The 18,058-nt window shown below is 48.7% G+C and overlaps 1 protein-coding gene across 4 annotated transcripts in view; it reads left to right on the top strand.

The window, feature by feature from the left end:
* tnip1 (TNFAIP3 interacting protein 1) overlaps positions 1-18,058 on the top strand; it is a 108,188-nt gene that overhangs the window by 48,415 nt on the left and 41,715 nt on the right. For all 4 annotated transcript variants that reach the window (XM_073067111.1, XM_073067113.1, XM_073067114.1 and 1 more), the window contains exons 6-7: positions 13,452-13,646; positions 14,682-14,776. In XM_073067111.1, coding sequence (XP_072923212.1) covers positions 13,452-13,646; positions 14,682-14,776 — 290 coding nt within the window. The remainder of the gene's footprint in view (positions 1-13,451; positions 13,647-14,681; positions 14,777-18,058) is intronic.

The raw sequence follows: 18,058 nt of genomic DNA, 5'->3' as shown, positions 1-18,058 counted from the left end.
GAGGTGTACTGACACTTCCAGGCCGCCCCAGCACATCCTCGGACTGTGTGAATGCAAACAGCACACTTCGCTGTGACAGATAACGTGAGTCATTCTACTGCAACAGACAGGAATAATGAGGTGGGTGATCAACAGACACAGAGTGCTGGGGGAGCTCAGCGGCATTGGAAAGGAATGAACGGTCGTCGTTTTGGGCAAAGACCTTCCCGGGCCACAATGTGAACTGTTTATTCACCTGCACAGATGCTGCCTGACCTACTGAAATCCTCCAGCATTTTGTGTGTGTTGCTCAAGTTTTCCAGCGTCTGCAGAATCTCTCGTGTCTGAGAGCTGGGTGATGCCTGGCTTGTCCTGCATCTCCTTATCTGGTCCCTGATTCCCTTTGTATCTTTAATCTCCTTGGGGTTCTGCTTCCCCCTTGCTTCCCTCTGGGTCACAGCATCTGTACCAACCATGGCTGGGTCCAGGATGTTGCCCAGATTAGAGGGCATGAGCTATAATGAGAGGTTGAACAAACTTGGACTATTTCCTCTGGAGTGGCAGAGGCTGGGGGAGATCTGATAGAGGTTTATAAGATGATGAGAGGCATAGACAGAGTGGGCAGACAGTATCTGTATACTCCCTCAGTGGGGTTGGTAATGTTGAGGTTAGCATAACGATTTTACGGTACCAGCGACCAGGGTTCAATTCCCACTGCTGTCTGTAAGGACTTTGCACGTTCTCCCCACAATCACATGGATTTTCTCAGGGTCTGCTCCCTTGTTACAAAGACGAGCGGGATAGCAGTGCGATTGGTCACACGAATATAATAGATAGATAGATAGATAGATAGATACTTTATTCATCCCCATGGGGAAATTCAACTTTTTTCCAATGTCCCATACACTTGTTGTAGCAAAACTAATTACATACAATACTTAACTCAGTAAAAAAAATATGATATGCATCTAAATCACTATCTCAAAAAGCATTATTAATAACTTTTAAAAAGTTCTTAAGTCCTGGCGGTAGAATTGTAAAGCCTAATGGCATTGGGGAGTATTGACCTCTTCATCCTGTCTGAGGAGCATTGCATCGATAGTAACCTGTCGCTGAAACTGCTTCTCTGTCTCTGGATGGTGCTATGTAGAGGATGTTCAGAGTTATCCATAATTGACCGTAGCCTACTCAGCGCCCTTCGCTCAGCTACCGATGTTAAACTCTCCAGTACTTTGCCCACGACAGAGCCCGCCTTCCTTACCAGCTTATTAAGACGTGAGGCGTCCCTCTTCTTAATGCTTCCTCCCCAACACGCCACCACAAAGAAGAGGGCGCTCTCCACAACTGACCTATAGAACATCTTCAGCATCTCACTACAGACATTGAATGACGCCAACCTTCTTAGGAAGTACATTCGACTCTGTGCCTTCCTGCACAAGGCATCTGTGTTGGCAGTCCAGTCTAGCTTCTCGTCTAACTGTACTCTCAGATACTTTTAGGTCTTAACCTGCTCCACACATTCTCCATTAATGATCACTGGCTCCATATGAGGCCTAGATCTCCTAAAGTCCACCACCATCTCCTTGGTCTTGGTGATATTGAGACGCAGGTAGTTTGAGTTGCACCATATCACAAAGTCCTGTATCAGTTTCCTATACTCCTCCTCCTGTCCATTCCTGACACAATTATTCCGTGTGCACTCTTTGGGATGTATCTCTAAATAAAAGACGGCAAAAAAGTACAGTGCAGGTAAACGATAAAGTGTGAGATCATAATGCGTTAGATTGTGAGGTCAAAAGTCCGCCTTATTTACAGGAGTCTGATAACAGTGGAGTAGAAGCTGTCCTTGGGCCTGGTGGGATGTGCTTTCACTGATAACAGTGGGGTAGAAGCTGTCCTTGGGCCTGGTGGGACGTGCTTTCACTGATAACAGTGGGGTAGAAGCTGTCCTTGGGCCTGGTGGGACGTGCTTTCACTGATAACAGTGGGGTAGAAACTGTCCTTGGGCCTGGTGGGACGTGCTCTCACTGATAACAGTGGAGTAGAAGCTGTCCTTGGGCCTGGTGGGATGTGCTTTCACTGATAACAGTGGGGTAGAAGCTGTCCTTGGGCCTGGTGGGACGTGCTTTCACTGATAACAGTGGGGTAGAAACTGTCCTTGGGCCTGGTGGGACGTGCTCTCACTGATAACAGTGGGGTAGAAGCTGTCCTTGGGCCTGGTGGGACATGCTCTCACTGATAACAGTGGGGTAGAAGCTGTCCTTGGGCCTGGTGGGACGTGCTTTCACTGATAACAGTGGGGTAGAAGCTGTCCTTGGGCCTGGTGGGACGTGCTTTCACTGATAACAGTGGGGTAGAAGCTGTCCTTGGGCCTGGTGGGACGTGCTTTCACTGATAACAGTGGGGTAGAAGCTGTCCTTGGGCCTGGTGGGACGTGGTTTCACTGATAACAGTGGGGTAGAAGCTGTCCTTGGGCCTGGTGGGACGTGCTTTCACTGATAACAGTGGGATAGAAGCTGTCCTTGGGCCTGGTGGGACGTGCTTTCACTGATAACAGTGGGGTAGAAGCTGTCCTTGGGCCTGGTGGGACGTGCTCTCACTGATAACAGTGGGGTAGAAGCTGTCCTTGGGCCTGGTGGGGACGTGCTGTCACTGATAACAGTGGGGTAGAAGCTGTCCTTGGGCCTGGTGGGACGTGCTTTCAGGCTTTTGTATCTTCTGCCCGACGGGAGAGGGGAGAAGAGAGAATGTCTGGGGTGGGTGGGGTCTTTGATTCTGCCGGCTGCTTTACTGAGACAGTGGGAAGTGTAGACAGAATCCGTGGAGGGGAGGCTGGTTTCTGTGATGTACTGAGCTGTGTCCTCTCAGTCTATTGTGTCATGACCTTGCACCTACTGTCTGCCTGCACTGCACTTTCTCTCTAACTGTGACACTTTATTCTGCATCCTGTTATTGTTTTCTCTTGTTCTACCTCAATGCACTGTATAATGATCTGATCTGTCTGAACAGAACGTACGACAAACTTTTTACTGTATCTCAGTACATGTGACAATAATAAACCATTTCCAATTACACCTCTTGGCCTCCTTCACTTCTGGGGAAAAGAGTCTCACTCTCTTTGGTCCTACTGTCCCAGGCACATCCGTGTTAATTCTTTCTGCACCCTCTTCAGCTGAATGACATCCTTCCCATGGCGGGATGAGCAGCACCCGCCCCAAGCGTGGACATCCCTCCCACTGTACTCACTGCCCTGACCAGTGAAAAGTGGTGAACACAGCTCGGTCCATCACAGGTGAAGCCTATGCCCCGGAGTGACGTGTCCTGCCAACTTGACGGTGTGTGGGTGTTATCGGCAAGAACATGCGGTCTGCAGATGTACATGTGCGTGCAGTCAGGCTTACCTTCCACTAGATGGCAGCACCGATGGAACAGGCCAGCCCCCAACCCAGCATAGACGCCGCACGACACCGCCTCAAGATGTTGAAAAATCAGTTTCACAAGATTTAAGCAAGCTAGCTTTCTCTTAAGCGTGATAAAGATACGTAGATCCCTGAATGCAGCAACACAGGTAGGCAGGTAGTTGGCACACTGGCGGTCAAAGTTAACATAAAATATGTCTTGAATCTTGCCTGACAAAGCTGTTGGAATTCTTTGAAGAAAAAACAAGCAGGATAGACAAAGGAGAATCCATTGATACGTACTTGGATTTTCAGAAGGCCTTTGCACACGAGGCTGCTCAACAATCTCTGAACCCGTGGTATTGCAGGAAAGATTCCAGCATGGACAGAGCAGTGGCTGATTGGTAGGAGGCAAAGAGTGGGGATAAAGGGGCCCTATTCTGGTTGGCTGCCAGTGACTAGTGGTGTACCAAGGGGTCTGTGTTGGGACCACTTCTTTTTGTGTTATATGTCAATGACTTTTATGACAGAATTGATGGCTTTGTTGCAAAGTTTGCGGATGATGCAAATATAGGTGGAGGGGGTAGTAGTTCAGAGGAAGTAGAGAGATTACAGAAGGACTTGGACAGATGAGGAGAATAGGCAAAGAAATAGCAGATGGAATACAGAGTCAGGAAGTGTACGGTCATGCGCTTTGGTGGAAGAAATAAAAGGGTATTTTCTGTTTTCTAAATGGAGAGAAAATTCAAAAGTCTGAGGTGCAAAGGAATTAATTTGCAGGTTGAGTCTGTGGTGAGGAAGGCAAATGCAATGTTAGCATTCATTTCAAGAGGACAAGAATATAAAAGAACATATAATGTTGAAAGGCAACACGAGTGAATCTGCAGATGCTGGAAATAAATAAAAACACAAAATGCTGGCAGAACTCAGCAGGCCAGACAGCATCTATTGGAGGAGGTAGTGACGATGTTTCGGGCCGAAACCCTTCATCAGGAGTGAAGTAACATGGGATGGTCGAGGGGGGATAAGAAGTGGGGGGAGTGATGAAGTAGAGAGCTGGGAAGTGATAGGCTGAAGGGAAATGGGCTGGGGGAAAATGGAGAATTTACCACCCTCTACCACCACTCTTCTCTGCCTTGCGGAATTAGTCCTCACCCTTAACAATTTCTCCTTTGGCTCCTCCCACTTCCTCCAAACTAAAGGTGTAGCCATGGGCACCCGCATGGGTCCTAGCTATGCCTGCCTTTTTGTCGGCCATGTGGAGCAATCTATGTTCCAAGCCTACACCGGTATCTGTCCTCCTCTTTTCTTAGGTTATATCGACAACTGCATCGGCGCTGCTTCCTACACACGTGCTGAGCTCATCGACTTCATTAACTTCGCCTCCAACTTTCACCCCGCCCTCAAATTCACCTGGTCTATTTCCGACACCTCCCTCCCCTTTCTAGATCTTTCTGTTTCTATCTCTGGAGACAGCCTATCCACCGATGTCTACTACAAACCTACAGACTCCCACAGCTACCTAGACTATTCCTCCTCCCACCCTGTCTCCTGCAAAAATGCTATCCCTTTCTCTCAATTCCTTCACCTCTGCCGCATCTGCCCTCAGGATGAGGCCTTTCATTCTAGGACAAAGTAGATGTCTTCCTTTTTTAAAGAAAGGGGTTTCCCTTCGTCCACTATCAACTCTGCCCTCCATCGCATCTCCCGTATTTCATGCACCTCTGCCTTCACCCCACCCCCCCGCCAGCCCACCAGGGATAGAGTCCCCCTGGTCCTCACCTATCACCCTACCAGCCTACAGATCCAACATATAATCCTCCGTAACTTCCGCCACCTCCTACGTGATCCCACCACCAGCCACATCTTCCCCTCCCCCCCTCACTCTCGGCTTTCCGCAGGGAATGCTCCCTACGCGACTCCCTTGTCCATTCATCCCCCCATCCCTCCCCACGGACTTCCCTCCGGGCACTCATCCCTGCAAACGGAAGAAGTGCTACACCTGCCCCCACACTTCTTCCCTCACCACCATCCCAGGCCCCCGACAGTCCTTTCAGGTGAGGCACCACTTCACCTGTGAGTCAACTGGGGTGATATACTGTATCCGGTGCTCCCGATGTGGCCATTTATACATTGGGGAGACCCGCCGCAGACAGGGAGACTGTTTCGCCGAACATCGGCGCTCAGTCCTCCAGCAGTGGCGGGATCTCCCTGTGGCCACACACTTCAATTCCACAGACCACTCCCACTCCGATATGTCTGCCCATGGCCTCCTCTACCGTCAAGATGAGGTCACACGCATGTCGATGGAGCAATACCTTATCTCCCGCCTGGGTAGCCTCCCACCTGCCGGCATGAACATCCAACTCACAGACCTCCGTTGATACCCCTGCCCCCCCCTTACCCTATCTATTATTTTAGTTTGGTTCTCTTTCTCTCTCTTTTTGCCCCCTCACTATAATCTCCCCCCAGCCCTACCTTTTTTTAATTTCCCATAATTCTCCACCTTCCCCCAGCCCATTTCCCTCCAGCCTATCACTTCCCAGCTCTCTACTTCATCCTTCCCCCCACTTCTTATCCCCCCGCGACCATCCCATGTTACTTCACTCCTGATGAAGAGTTTCGGCCGGAAACGTCGTCACTGCCTCCTCCAATAGATGCTGTCTGGCCTGCTGAGTTCTGCCAGTATTTTGTGTTTTTATATAATGTTGAAACTTTATTAAGCACTAATGAGGCCTCACTTGGAATATTGTGAGCAGTTTTGGGCCTCTTATCTTAGAAAGAATGTGCTGAAACTGGAGAGAGTTTAGCGGAGGTTCACGAAAATGATTCCAGAATTGAAGGCAGAGGTTGATAGGTTTCTTGTTTGGCCAAGGCATGAAGGAATATGGGGGAAGACGAGCTTGGAGCTGAGAGGAAAAATTGATCAGCCATGGTGATATAGAACAGATTTGATGGGCCAAATGACTCGCTCTTCATACCATACTGTCCTTGCTTGAGTATTGACACTGCGGGGTAGAAGCTGTCCTTGGGCCTGGTGGGACGTGCTTTCACTGATAACAGTGGGGTAGAAGCTGTCCTTGGGCCTGGTGGGACGTGCTTTCACTGATAACAGTGGGGTAGAAGCTGTCCTTGGGCCTGGTGGGACGTGCTTTCACTGATAACAGTGGGGTAGAAGCTGTCCTTGGGCCTGGTGGGACGTGCTTTCACTGATAACAGTGGGGTAGAAGCTGTCCTTGGGCCTGGTGGGACGTGCTTTCACTGATAACAGTGGGGTAGGAGCCGTCCTTGGGCCTGGTGGGACGTGCTTTCACTGATAACAGTGGGGTAGAAGCTGTCCTTGGGCCTGGTGGGACGTGGTTTCACTGATAACAGTGGGGTAGAAGCTGTCCTTGGGCCTGGTGGGACGTGCTTTCACTGATAACAGTGGGGTAGAAGCTGTCCTTGGGTCTGGTGGGACGTGCTTTCACTGATATCAGTGGGGTAGAAGCTGTCCTTGGGCCTGGTGGGACGTGCTTTCACTGATAACAGTGGGGTAGAAGCTGTCCTTGAGCCTGGTGGGACGTGTTTTCAGGCTTTTGTATCTTCTGCCCGATGGGAGAGGGGGGAAGAGAGTGTTCAGGGTGGGTGGGGTTTTACACCTTGGTCCCAGAGGAAGTCTGTTGTTTTGTTTCATGTGTATTTATGTACATTTGAGTGATAATTAAAGTTGAATTTTATTAGTCTTGGGGATGTTGGTTGGTGTCTGGATGTGCGTAGTGCAATCCCGTTAGTTAGTATTTTACGTAATGTGTGAGTCATAGGACTCGCTGGCTGTGTGCAAGTATGTTCCACTTAAAACAGAACAGAAATCCCAAGATGAAGCAACTGCACAGATGGAGTTGGCCAAACTCTTTAAAGGGACCTCGAGCAAAGTATCAAATACTTAACCAGTCAGGCATTGTGAAATGAGAGTTAATATTTTGGATTAATTTGTATTTGATTTCGAGGGTGGCATAGCCATGCATTGTAGTCTCCTGACCTGTTAAGTTCCTCCAGCATTTTGTGTGTGTTGTATCCAGACAGGATGCTTTCTATGGTGCATCAAGGGTCAAGAGGTCACGTCAGCTTTTCCTAGCCTCCTGAGGAAATAGAAGTGTTGGTGAGCTCTCTCGGCTGTGACGTTAATGTGAGCAATGGTTAGCACATGTTAGTATAACGCTTTATGGTGCCAGCAATCAGGGTTCAATTCCCATCGCAGCCTGGGGGAAGTTTGGCCAAAACCAGGCCTACGTGGCAGTGGCCAATCCTGAAGTGGACACAGATGCATGTGTGAAGGACAGTACGTTGGCATAGTGGTTAGTGTAACACCTTACAGTGCCAACAATTGGGGTTCAATTCCTGCTGCTACCTGTAAGGAGGTAATACGTTCTTCCCTTAATTGCATGGCTTTCCTCCGAGTGCTCCAGTTTCCTCCCACGTTCCAAAGACGGGCAGTGAGAGTGAGCGTTGGTGCCGGAAATGTGGCGACACTCGCGGGCTGCCAAAGCACAATCCTCGCCAAGTTGATTTGATGCGAGCCACCACATTTCACTGTATGTTTTGATGCATGTGTGGCATGTAAAGCTAACCTTTAAACCTTGATTGTCACGTGCTCCAAGATAGAGTGAAAAGTTCTGTTTGGATGCCATCCAGACAGATTGTTCTATATGCAAGTCCAGAATCAGGGACATAGGTTTAGGGTGAGAGGGTGAAGATTTAAAAGAGACCCGCGGGGCAGCTTTCTCACACAAAGGGTGGTGAGTCTATGGAACAAGCTGGCAGAGGGAGTGGTTGAGAACAGCGCAACAGTATTGCTTAAGAATCACTTTGGTAGATACATGGGGCTTGGAGGGATCTGGCTGAAGACAGGAAACTGCCATGTCTGGGTGGGCACCCTGGTCAACATGGCCTGCTTAGGCCAAAGGGCCTACATCCACACTGTATTGCTTCGGTGACTCTATTGGTACATTGAGGTAGTACAAAACGAAAAGAGATTGGTAATTATAGTGCTAGTTGCAGTTTTAGAGTGTTGTAGGGCAGGTCTCCCCTCTCCCATCGGGCAGAAGATACAAAAGCCTGAAAGCACGTCCCACCAAGCCCAAGGACAGCTTCTACCCCACTGTTATCAGTGAAAGCACGTCCCACCAGGCCCAAGGACAGCTTCTACCCCACTGTTATCAGTGAAAGCACGTCCCACCAGGCCCAAGGACAGCTTCTACCCCCACTGTTATCAGTGAAAGCACGTCCCACCAGGCCCAAGGACAGCTTCTACCCCACTGTTATCAGTGAAAGCACGTCCCACCAGGCCCAAGGACAGCTTCTACCCCACTGTTATCTGTGAAAGCACGTCCCACCAGGCCCAAGGACAGCTGCTACTCCACTGTTATCAGTGAGAGCACGTCCCACCAGGCCCAAGGACAGCTTCTACCCCACTGTTATCAGTGAAAGCACGTCCCACCAGGCTCAAGGACAGCTTCTACCCCACTGTTATCAGTGAAAGCACGTTCCACCAGGCCCAAGGACAGCTTCTACCCCCATTGTTATCAGACCATTGAATGGTTCCCTAGTGCGATAAGATGGACTCTTGACCTCACAATCTACCTCGTTATGATCTTGCACTTACCATTTACCTGCACTGCAATTCCTCTGTGCAACAGAGAATGTGGAACAATACAGTACTCTATAGGTCCTTCAGCCCACAATGTTGTACCAAACTTTTAATCTGCTCTAAGGTTAATCTAACCCTTCCACATAGCCCTTCATCTTTATTTCAACCACGTGCATATCTCAGACTTTTTACACGTTATTCTGCGTTCTGCTATTGTTTTACTTTGTTATATAGCCATGCATTGTATAATGATCTGATCTGTAAGCCCGATGGAACCATTTCTGCTGACAGGAGAAGGTGATGCCTTAAAACCAATCGCTTCTGGCAGATTAAGCAGTGAACACTTTGAATACAATGTGGCAGGGAGTTCAGAAGCCTCATGGCCTGAGGGAAGAAACTATTTCTTATCCCGACCATTCTTGTTTCTTACGGATTGTGGTCTCCTGCCTGATGGTAGAAAGTCAAAGAGGATGCTGGATGGATAGGTGAGATCCTTAATAATACTAAGGGCCCTGCGTGTTCAGCGCCCCTGATAAACGTTCCTGATGGATGGTAGTTAGGGAGACGCATATGTTGTATCTAAATGGAGAGAAAACACAAAAAAATGAGGATTTGGGAGACCTTGTACAGGATTTGCTGAAGGTTAATTTACAGGTTGAGTCTGTGATGTAGAAGGCAAGGTTAGCACTTATTTCAAGAGGACTAGAATATAAAAGCAAGAATGTAATTTTGAGACTTTATAAAGCACTGGTGAGGCCTCACTTGGATTATTGAGAGGCGTTTTGGGCCTCTTATCTTAGGAAAGATGTGCTGAAACTGGAGAGGGTTCAAAGGAGGTTCACAAAAATGATTCCAGGATTGAATGGGTTGTCATATGAAGAGGGTTTGATGGCTCTGGGCCAGTATTCACTGGAATTCAGAAGAATGAGGGGTGACCTCACTGAAACCTATCGAATAGTGAAAGGCCTTGATAGAGTGGAGGTGGAGAGGAGGTTTCCTGTGGTGACAGACTCTTAAGACCAGAGGATACAACCTCAGAATAGAGGGGCAGTCTTTTAGAATGGAGATGAGGGATTTCTTTAGCCAGAGAGTGGTGAATTTGTGGAATTCATTGCCACAGGAGGCTGTGGAGACCAAGTCTGTATGTATATTTAAGGCAGAGGTTGATAGATTCTTGATTGGTCGGAGCATGAAGGGATACGGGGAGAAAGCAGGAGATGTGGGGCTGAGAGGAAAAGGCATGATAAAATGGTGGAGCAGACCCGATGGGCCGAATGGCCTAATTTGGCTCCTAAACCTTACGGTCTTATGATCCTCTGAGCCATTCTCAGACAGAGGTGCAACTTGTCAGGACGCTCTCGGTGGTACTCCTGTAAAACGCAGTTCAGATGGTGGGGAGCGGCCTCACTTACCTCAATCTCTTCAGGAAGTGGAGGTGCTGCTCAGGAACCAGCTGAAGTTATCTCTGATCTGGATGCCCAGGAACTTGGTGCACAGACCTCTCTCTGCTGAGGAGCCATGTATTCACAGGGTTGGTCAGGGTTTGCTGGGGTGGCACAGCTCTCAGGACTAGAAGGGTCTGTTTTCTAAATAAATATGTACAAGATACCAGCAGGAAATTAGTTGTTAAAATGCAAAGCAAATATCAGTTAACAGTCGAATCTACGAATTAAACAGTTGCCACGAGCACAAACAGTAGGCAGGAACAGCTGTTTTGCGTCAGTTGGTAATGCGGATGCCAGATTGGGAAGTTTGGTCAGAGTCGGTTTGAGGAACAGCAACAAACAGGGCTTGAAGAGAGGAACTAAGCATTGAAAGCTGCCAAAGAAGGAACTGATTTGGTGGAAGTTTTGGGGGGTGGGGAAGGTTGGTACCCGTTGTCCCAGGTTACAGCTGGGTTCCCTTCCTGAGGATTGTTAGTGACAATTCAGAAAACATAGCTTCATATAGAGTTTGCACTGGCATAAAGTACCTACAATGGTCAGCAAATCCATCCCCTGGGTCCAGAGGAGGCTCACGAGAATGATTCTGAGAATGAAATGTATGAGGAGTATTTGATTGCTCTGGGCCTGTGGTGGCATCCGTTAGTCTCGCGAGACCATGGATCTGTGCCTGGAAAGTTTACTCGAGTGTCCTTTCCAAGGCGCAGGCCTGGGCAAGGTTTTACGGAAGACCGGCAGTTATCCATGCAGCGAGTCTCCCCTCTCCACACCACCGATGTTGTCCAAGGGAAGGACAAGAGCCGATACAGCTTGGCACCAGTGTCGTCTCGGGAGTTGCCAGAACGAGGTTGAAGACAACATCGGACTGCCTCAGGGATTCCAGCTCCGGATTTGTCCTCAGGATTTACTCCCAAAGCCTTTCTCATGAGCGGAGGTTTGAAATCAGAGTTTTCCCTCTCTTAGATGGACCGCCTTCCCAGGCTGACGAGCTCTATCTACCTGATCTGGGCCTGTACTCACTGGAATTTAAAAAAATGAGGGGGGGTTATGTTACTGAAACCTAATGAATATTGGAAGTACTAGATAGAGTGGATGAGGAGAGGATGTTTCCGATACTGGGGGAGTCTAGGACCAGAGGGCACTGTCTCAGAATAGAGGAACATCTCTTTAGAACAGAGATGAGGAGGAATTTCTTTAGCCAGAGGACGGTGAATCTGGAATTAATTACCACAGACAGTTGTGGAGGCCAAGTCATTGGGTATATTAAAGCGATATTAGGGCATCACAGGTTATGGTGGAAGGCAGGAGAATGGGGTTGAGAGGGATAATAAATTAGCCATGATCGAATGCCGAAGCAGACTCGATGGGCTGATTGGCCTAATTCTGCTCCTATATCTTATGATCTCCCAAGCACTGTCTTGAGCGTACGGGTGATCGTAACCCTGGGGATGACTTGCATGTCTCGGATTGTTCGGTATGTTCTTCCTCCTCCCCCTTCCTGAGGTCTGTGATCAGGTGGTTTTACTGACGTTGAGTGGGACACTGTTAATAAGGTTAGCCTTATTTCTCGCATTGGCCCACACAGTGAAATACATTGCTTGCATCGACTACCTACACAGTCCGAGGATGTGCTAGGGGAAGCCCGCAAGAGTCACTAAGTTTCAGGCACCAACACAGCACGTCCACAACTCACCAACACTGACCTGTGCTGCAGAGCTTCGGAGAGTGGGGGGAGCCCGAGCTCCCGCAGAAAATCCACACGTTCACAGGGAGAGCGTACGCCCTCCTTACAGACTGCGGTGGGAATCGAACTCCTATCGCTGTTGCTGTAAAGCGTTACCCTAACGCTACTCTACCATCTGACCATGGTTCACTGTCCACCTCTGGGCTGGGAGTTGCCAACAGGGCTGATTTTGGCCGAGTGGTTGGCGTTGGAACCTGTGTCTCCATAGCTGCTGTCAAGAGTCCTGTGGGTGTCTCCCTGGGCCTGTGCCATGAGGGTCCAGCAATGAGCTCCTGGGGCCTTTGGATGACCACACGGTTTTATTTTTGACAGAAATACCTTTATTACAAATTATATTCTACAATACCACAACAGTAATAAAGACTAACACAATCACTAACATACATCATCATCATCATTATGTGCCGTGTGTAATGATGTGGGCGATCGTGGTCTTCCATCTGCTTTTAATTAAGTTCCTATAAGCTCTTTGGAACTTTTACCTGCCCATCCCTTGTGTAACTCATGACTGTCCTATGCTGTCAACAGTGACATGTTCTTCCATCAGTTTTTCCAGTTGTTGCAAGATGTTTGTGCTTCTCTTTCCTCAGAACGTGTCCCAGAAATTCCAACTACCACTGCCTGATTGATGATATCAGCTCTCTTATTCTGGCTAACATGCACTAAATTAAATTAAAATGTTCCCGTCTCTGTCAATGATGACGTTTATCCCCTGTGGTGCCCAGAATTCCCACAATGCATCCGTGGTCGCCGCGCGTTCCCTATCCATGGTAACCCAGACACAGATGTACTCCAGGAGCATCGCCAGGCACTCCGCCCAGGCAGAACCTCTGCTGCCCGCTTCCAGGTCCCACGGATAGATATCTTTGCCAGCCCCAGCACCGAGTTTAGTAAGACATCCTCACCCCACTTTGCCCCAAGTAAGTATGGCGGTGCTAAAATGCAACCAGAAAGAGAGGTGTAGCATCTGCAGATATGAAAAATGGTCTGCTTAATGTAGTATGCCCACAGCTCGCCAGCCCTACCCCATACGCTCTTTTGGAATATGGGAGGAAACCCAGATCACCTGATGGAGACCCACGCGGTCATGGCGCGAGCGTGCAAACTCCTGACAGACAGCGGCAGGAATCGAACCCCGATCGCTGATCGCTGGCTCTGTAAAGTGATTGCACTAACTGCTATTCTACCATGAACCCCAATGCGTAACAGTTTGCCTGAGGGACCGGGACTGACCTGCCTGTCTTTCCTTCTCCATCCAGGACGTTCTTCAGCAGCTGGCGAACGAGGATGGAAACCTGTCGGTTCATCTGCAGCGACTGGAGAGCTCCCTCAGCGTGTTTGCCGAGGAGACCAACAAGAAGCACCTGATAGCCCACCTGGGCCGAATGGCCGTCGAGTTCAATCGACTCTCTTCCAAAGTGCAGAAGAATGAGTGTAAGACGGCCATCCTGCAGGTAGGGGGCAGTAATCCTCTTCAGCACAGGTCAGGTGTAGAGTAAAGATCCCGGCACACTGTTCCAATGTTAGAACAGAGGAAACAAGACAGTACTGTACAGGAACAGGCCCTCGGCCCACAGTGGTGTGCCAAACCAATTAAAATAGTAATCAAATGGATAAGTAAACTAATCCTTTCTCCCTACACAATGTCCATATCCCACCATTTTCCTCACATGCATGTGAGGTCTGTTACACGTCCCAAATGTATCTGCCTCTACCACTAAACCAAGCAGCACGTTCCAGAAACCCGCCACTCAATGTTTAAAAAAAAAACTTGCCCCGCACATCTCCTTTGAAATTAGTGTTCAAGGGTTCATGGAACGTTCAGAAATCAAAATCACTGATAACTGACGTATGTCATGAAATTTGATGTTGCAGCAAAACAGTGCGATACATAAAACATGCTGTAAGTTAATACTTATTAAATAAGTATTGCAAAGGACATAATGAGGACTGTTCAGAAGTTTACTGGTGGAGGGAAGAAGTTGTCCCGAAAACTTTGAGTGCGTGTCCCTCTTCCCTGACGGTAGTAACGAGGAGAGAGCATGTCCCGGATGGTGGGCCAAACACGGGGAAGTAGGATGTGTAGATAGACGGTTCGGTCAGCATGGGCGAGTTGGGCTGAAGGGCCTGTTTCCAATCTGTATAACTCAATAGCTGTTTCCATCAAGGTGAAGTTCCTTCACATGCTGTGTTCTCTCTCTCTCTCTCTCTCTCCCTCGTGTTCCCGTCTCCCTGTGTTCATGTCTGTCTCCCTGTGTCCGTGTGTGTCTCCCCGTGTCCATGTCTGTCTCCCCATGTCCATGTCTGTCTCCCCGTGTCCATGTGTGTCTCCCCGTGTCCATGTATGCCTTGGTAACCATGTGTGTGTGTCTCTGTTCCTCTGTGTTGTGTGTGTGTCTGTGCCTGTGTCTGTCTGTGTTTGTGTGTGTGTATCTGTGGGGGGGGGGGGGGGTGTTGTCTCTGTGCCTGTGTCTGTCTGCCTGTTCCAGACTCTGTGTAGGCAGCTACAGACAGAAAATGAAGACCTCCGAAGGAAACTGGATAGTGACCTCGAGCGCAAGAACCAGATGTTGGCCAAGATGAAGTGAGTCTGCACTTGCTTCCCCACCCTGGGACCTCCCGACGTTTCTCAACTTCTATAATGTAGGGAAAGCATTGGAGACTTCCACAGAGAGGCAGGTGGCCGTGACAAGACCACTTCTTGTGGTTGTTGTAGATCATTTGGGATCGATGCTAGCTGAGATGGCACCACTGAAATTCATTACAATTGCATCTGCAGGTCTTCCATGTCTACTGAATGGCTGTGACTTTTCAGTACAAAAACAGGCCTTTCGGCCCATCTAATCTATACAAACCAAGATCTCCATTTAAGCTAGTCCCATTTGCTTGCATTTGGCCCATATTCCTCTAAAGTTCTCATCCTTTTTTATGCCATGGGACCCTACCATTAACAAAGGTTCTGTGTACCCAGGTTGGCACCCCCTGGTCTAGACCTTTCCCATCTGTCCAAGTGTCTTTATGAATGCTATTTCCTCTACCTGAACCACTTCTTCGGCAGCTCGTTCCATAGACTGACAACCCTCTCTGGGTGAAAAAGTTGTCTCTCACGTCCCTATTAAATCTCTCACCTCAAACCTACTCTTTATTCTTTTCTATAGAAGCTGCCTGACCTACTAAGTTCCTCTAGCATTTTGTGTGTGTGCCCTCTAGATCTCAACACCGAGAGAAAGACTATGTGCATTCACCCTGTCTTACAACTCTGTTATGTCACTCCTTGTTCTCATACACTCCAAAAGGAAAAAAATCCTTCCTGGACAACCTCTCTCCATAACTCAGTCCCTCAAGACAAGTCCCAGTCTGGTTATCCTCTCTCCATAACTCAGTCCCTCAAGACAAGTCCCAGTCTGGTTATCCACTCTCCATAACTCAGTCCCTCAAGACATGTCCCAGTCTGGTTATCCTCTCTCCATAACTCAGTCCCTCAAGACAAGTCCCAGTCTGGTTATCCTCTCTCCATAACTCAGTCCCTCAAGACAAGTCCCAGTCTGGTTATCCTCTCTCCACAACTCAGTCCCTCAAGACAAATCCCAGTCTGGTTATCCTCTCTTCATAACTCAGTCCCTCAAGACAAGTCCCAGTCTGGTATCCTCTCTCCATAACTCAGTCCCTCAAGACAAGTCCCAGTCTGGTTATCCTCTCTCCATAACTCAGTCCTTCAAGACATGTCCCAGTCTGGTTATCCTCTCTCCATAACTCAGTCCCTCAAGACAAGTCCCAGTCTGGTTATCCTCTCTCCATAACTCAGTCCCTCAAGACAAGTCCCAGTCTGGTTATCCTCTCTCCATAACTCAGTCCCTCAAGACAAGTCCCAGTCTGGTTATCCACTCTCCATAACTCAGTCCCTCAAGACATGTCCCAGTCTGGTTATCCTCTCTCCATAACTCAGTCCCTCAAGACAAGTCCCAGTCTGGTTATCCTCTCTCCATAACTCAGTCCCTCAAGACAAGTCCCAGTCTGGTTATCCTCTCTCCATAACTCAGTCCCTCAAGACAAGTCCCAGTCTGGTATCCTCTCTCCATAACTCAGTCCCTCAAGACAAGTCCCAGTCTGGTTATCCTCTCTCCATAACTCAGTCCTTCAAGACATGTCCCAGTCTGGTTATCCTCTCTCCATAACTCAGTCCCTCAAGACAAGTCCCAGTCTGGTTATCCTCTCTCCATAACTCAGTCCTTCAAGACATGTCCCAGTCTGGTTATCCTCTCTCCATAACTCAGTCCCTCAAGACAAGTCCCAGTCTGGTTATCCTCTCTCCATAACTCAGTCCCTCAAGACAAGTCCCAGTCTGGTTATCCTCTCTCCATAACTCAGTCCTTCAAGACATGTCCCAGTCTGGTTATCCTCTCTCCATAACTCAGTCCCTCAAGACAAATCCCAGTCTGGTTATCCTCTCTCCATAACTCAGTCCCCCAAGACAAGTCCCAGTCTGGTTATCCTCTCTCCATAACTCAGTCCCTCAAGACAAGTCCCAGTCTGGTTATTCTCTCTCCATAACTCAGTCCCTCAAGACAAGTCCCAGTCTGGTTATCCTCTCTCCATAACTCAGTCCCTCAAGACAAGTCCCAGTCTGGTTATTCTCTCTCCACAACTCAGTCCCTCAAGACAAGTCCCAGTCTGGTTATTCTCTCTCCATAACTCAGTCCCCCAAGACAAGTCCCAGTCTGGTTATCCTCTCTCCATAACTCAGTCCCTCAAGACAAGTCCCAGTCTGGTTATTCTCTCTCCATAACTCAGTCCTTCAAGACAAGTCCCAGTCTGGTTATCCTCTCTCCATAACTCAGTCCCTCAAGACAAGTCCCAGTCTGGTTATCCTCTCTCCACAACTCAGTCCCTCAAGACAAATCCCAGTCTGGTTATCCTCTCTTCATAACTCAGTCCCTCAAGACAAGTCCCAGTCTGGTATCCTCTCTCCATAACTCAGTCCCTCAAGACAAGTCCCAGTCTGGTTATCCTCTCTCCATAACTCAGTCCTTCAAGACATGTCCCAGTCTGGTTATCCTCTCTCCATAACTCAGTCCCTCAAGACAAGTCCCAGTCTGGTTATCCTCTCTCCATAACTCAGTCCCTCAAGACAAGTCCCAGTCTGGTTATCCTCTCTCCATAACTCAGTCCCTCAAGACAAGTCCCAGTCTGGTATCCTCTCTCCATAACTCAGTCCCTCAAGACAAGTCCCAGTCTGGTTATCCTCTCTCCATAACTCAGTCCTTCAAGACATGTCCCAGTCTGGTTATCCTCTCTCCATAACTCAGTCCCTCAAGACAAGTCCCAGTCTGGTTATCCTCTCTCCATAACTCAGTCCCTCAAGACAAGTCCCAGTCTGGTTATCCTCTCTCCATAACTCAGTCCCCCAAGACAAATCCCAGTCTGGTTATCCTCTCTCCATAACTCAGTCCCCCAAGACAAGTCCCAGTCTGGTTATCCTCTCTCCATAACTCAGTCCCTCAAGACAAGTCCCAGTCTGGTTATTCTCTCTCCATAACTCAGTCCCTCAAGACAAGTCCCAGTCTGGTTATCCTCTCTCCATAACTCAGTCCCTCAAGACAAGTCCCAGTCTGGTTATTCTCTCTCCACAACTCAGTCCCTCAAAACAAGTCCCAGTCTGGTTATTCTCTCTCCATAACTCAGTCCCCCAAGACAAGTCCCAGTCTGGTTATCCTCTCTCCATAACTCAGTCCCTCAAGACAAGTCCCAGTCTGGTTATTCTCTCTCCATAACTCAGTCCTTCAAGACAAGTCCCAGTCTGGTTATCCTCTCTCCATAACTCAGTCCCTCAAGACAAGTCCCAGTCTGGTTATCCTCTCTCCACAAC

The sequence above is a fragment of the Hemitrygon akajei genome, chromosome 15 (assembly GCF_048418815.1).
Source record: "Hemitrygon akajei chromosome 15, sHemAka1.3, whole genome shotgun sequence".
In the NCBI taxonomy this organism is placed as follows: Eukaryota; Metazoa; Chordata; class Chondrichthyes; order Myliobatiformes; family Dasyatidae; genus Hemitrygon; species Hemitrygon akajei.
This window is presented reverse-complemented; position numbering and strand designations above follow the sequence as displayed.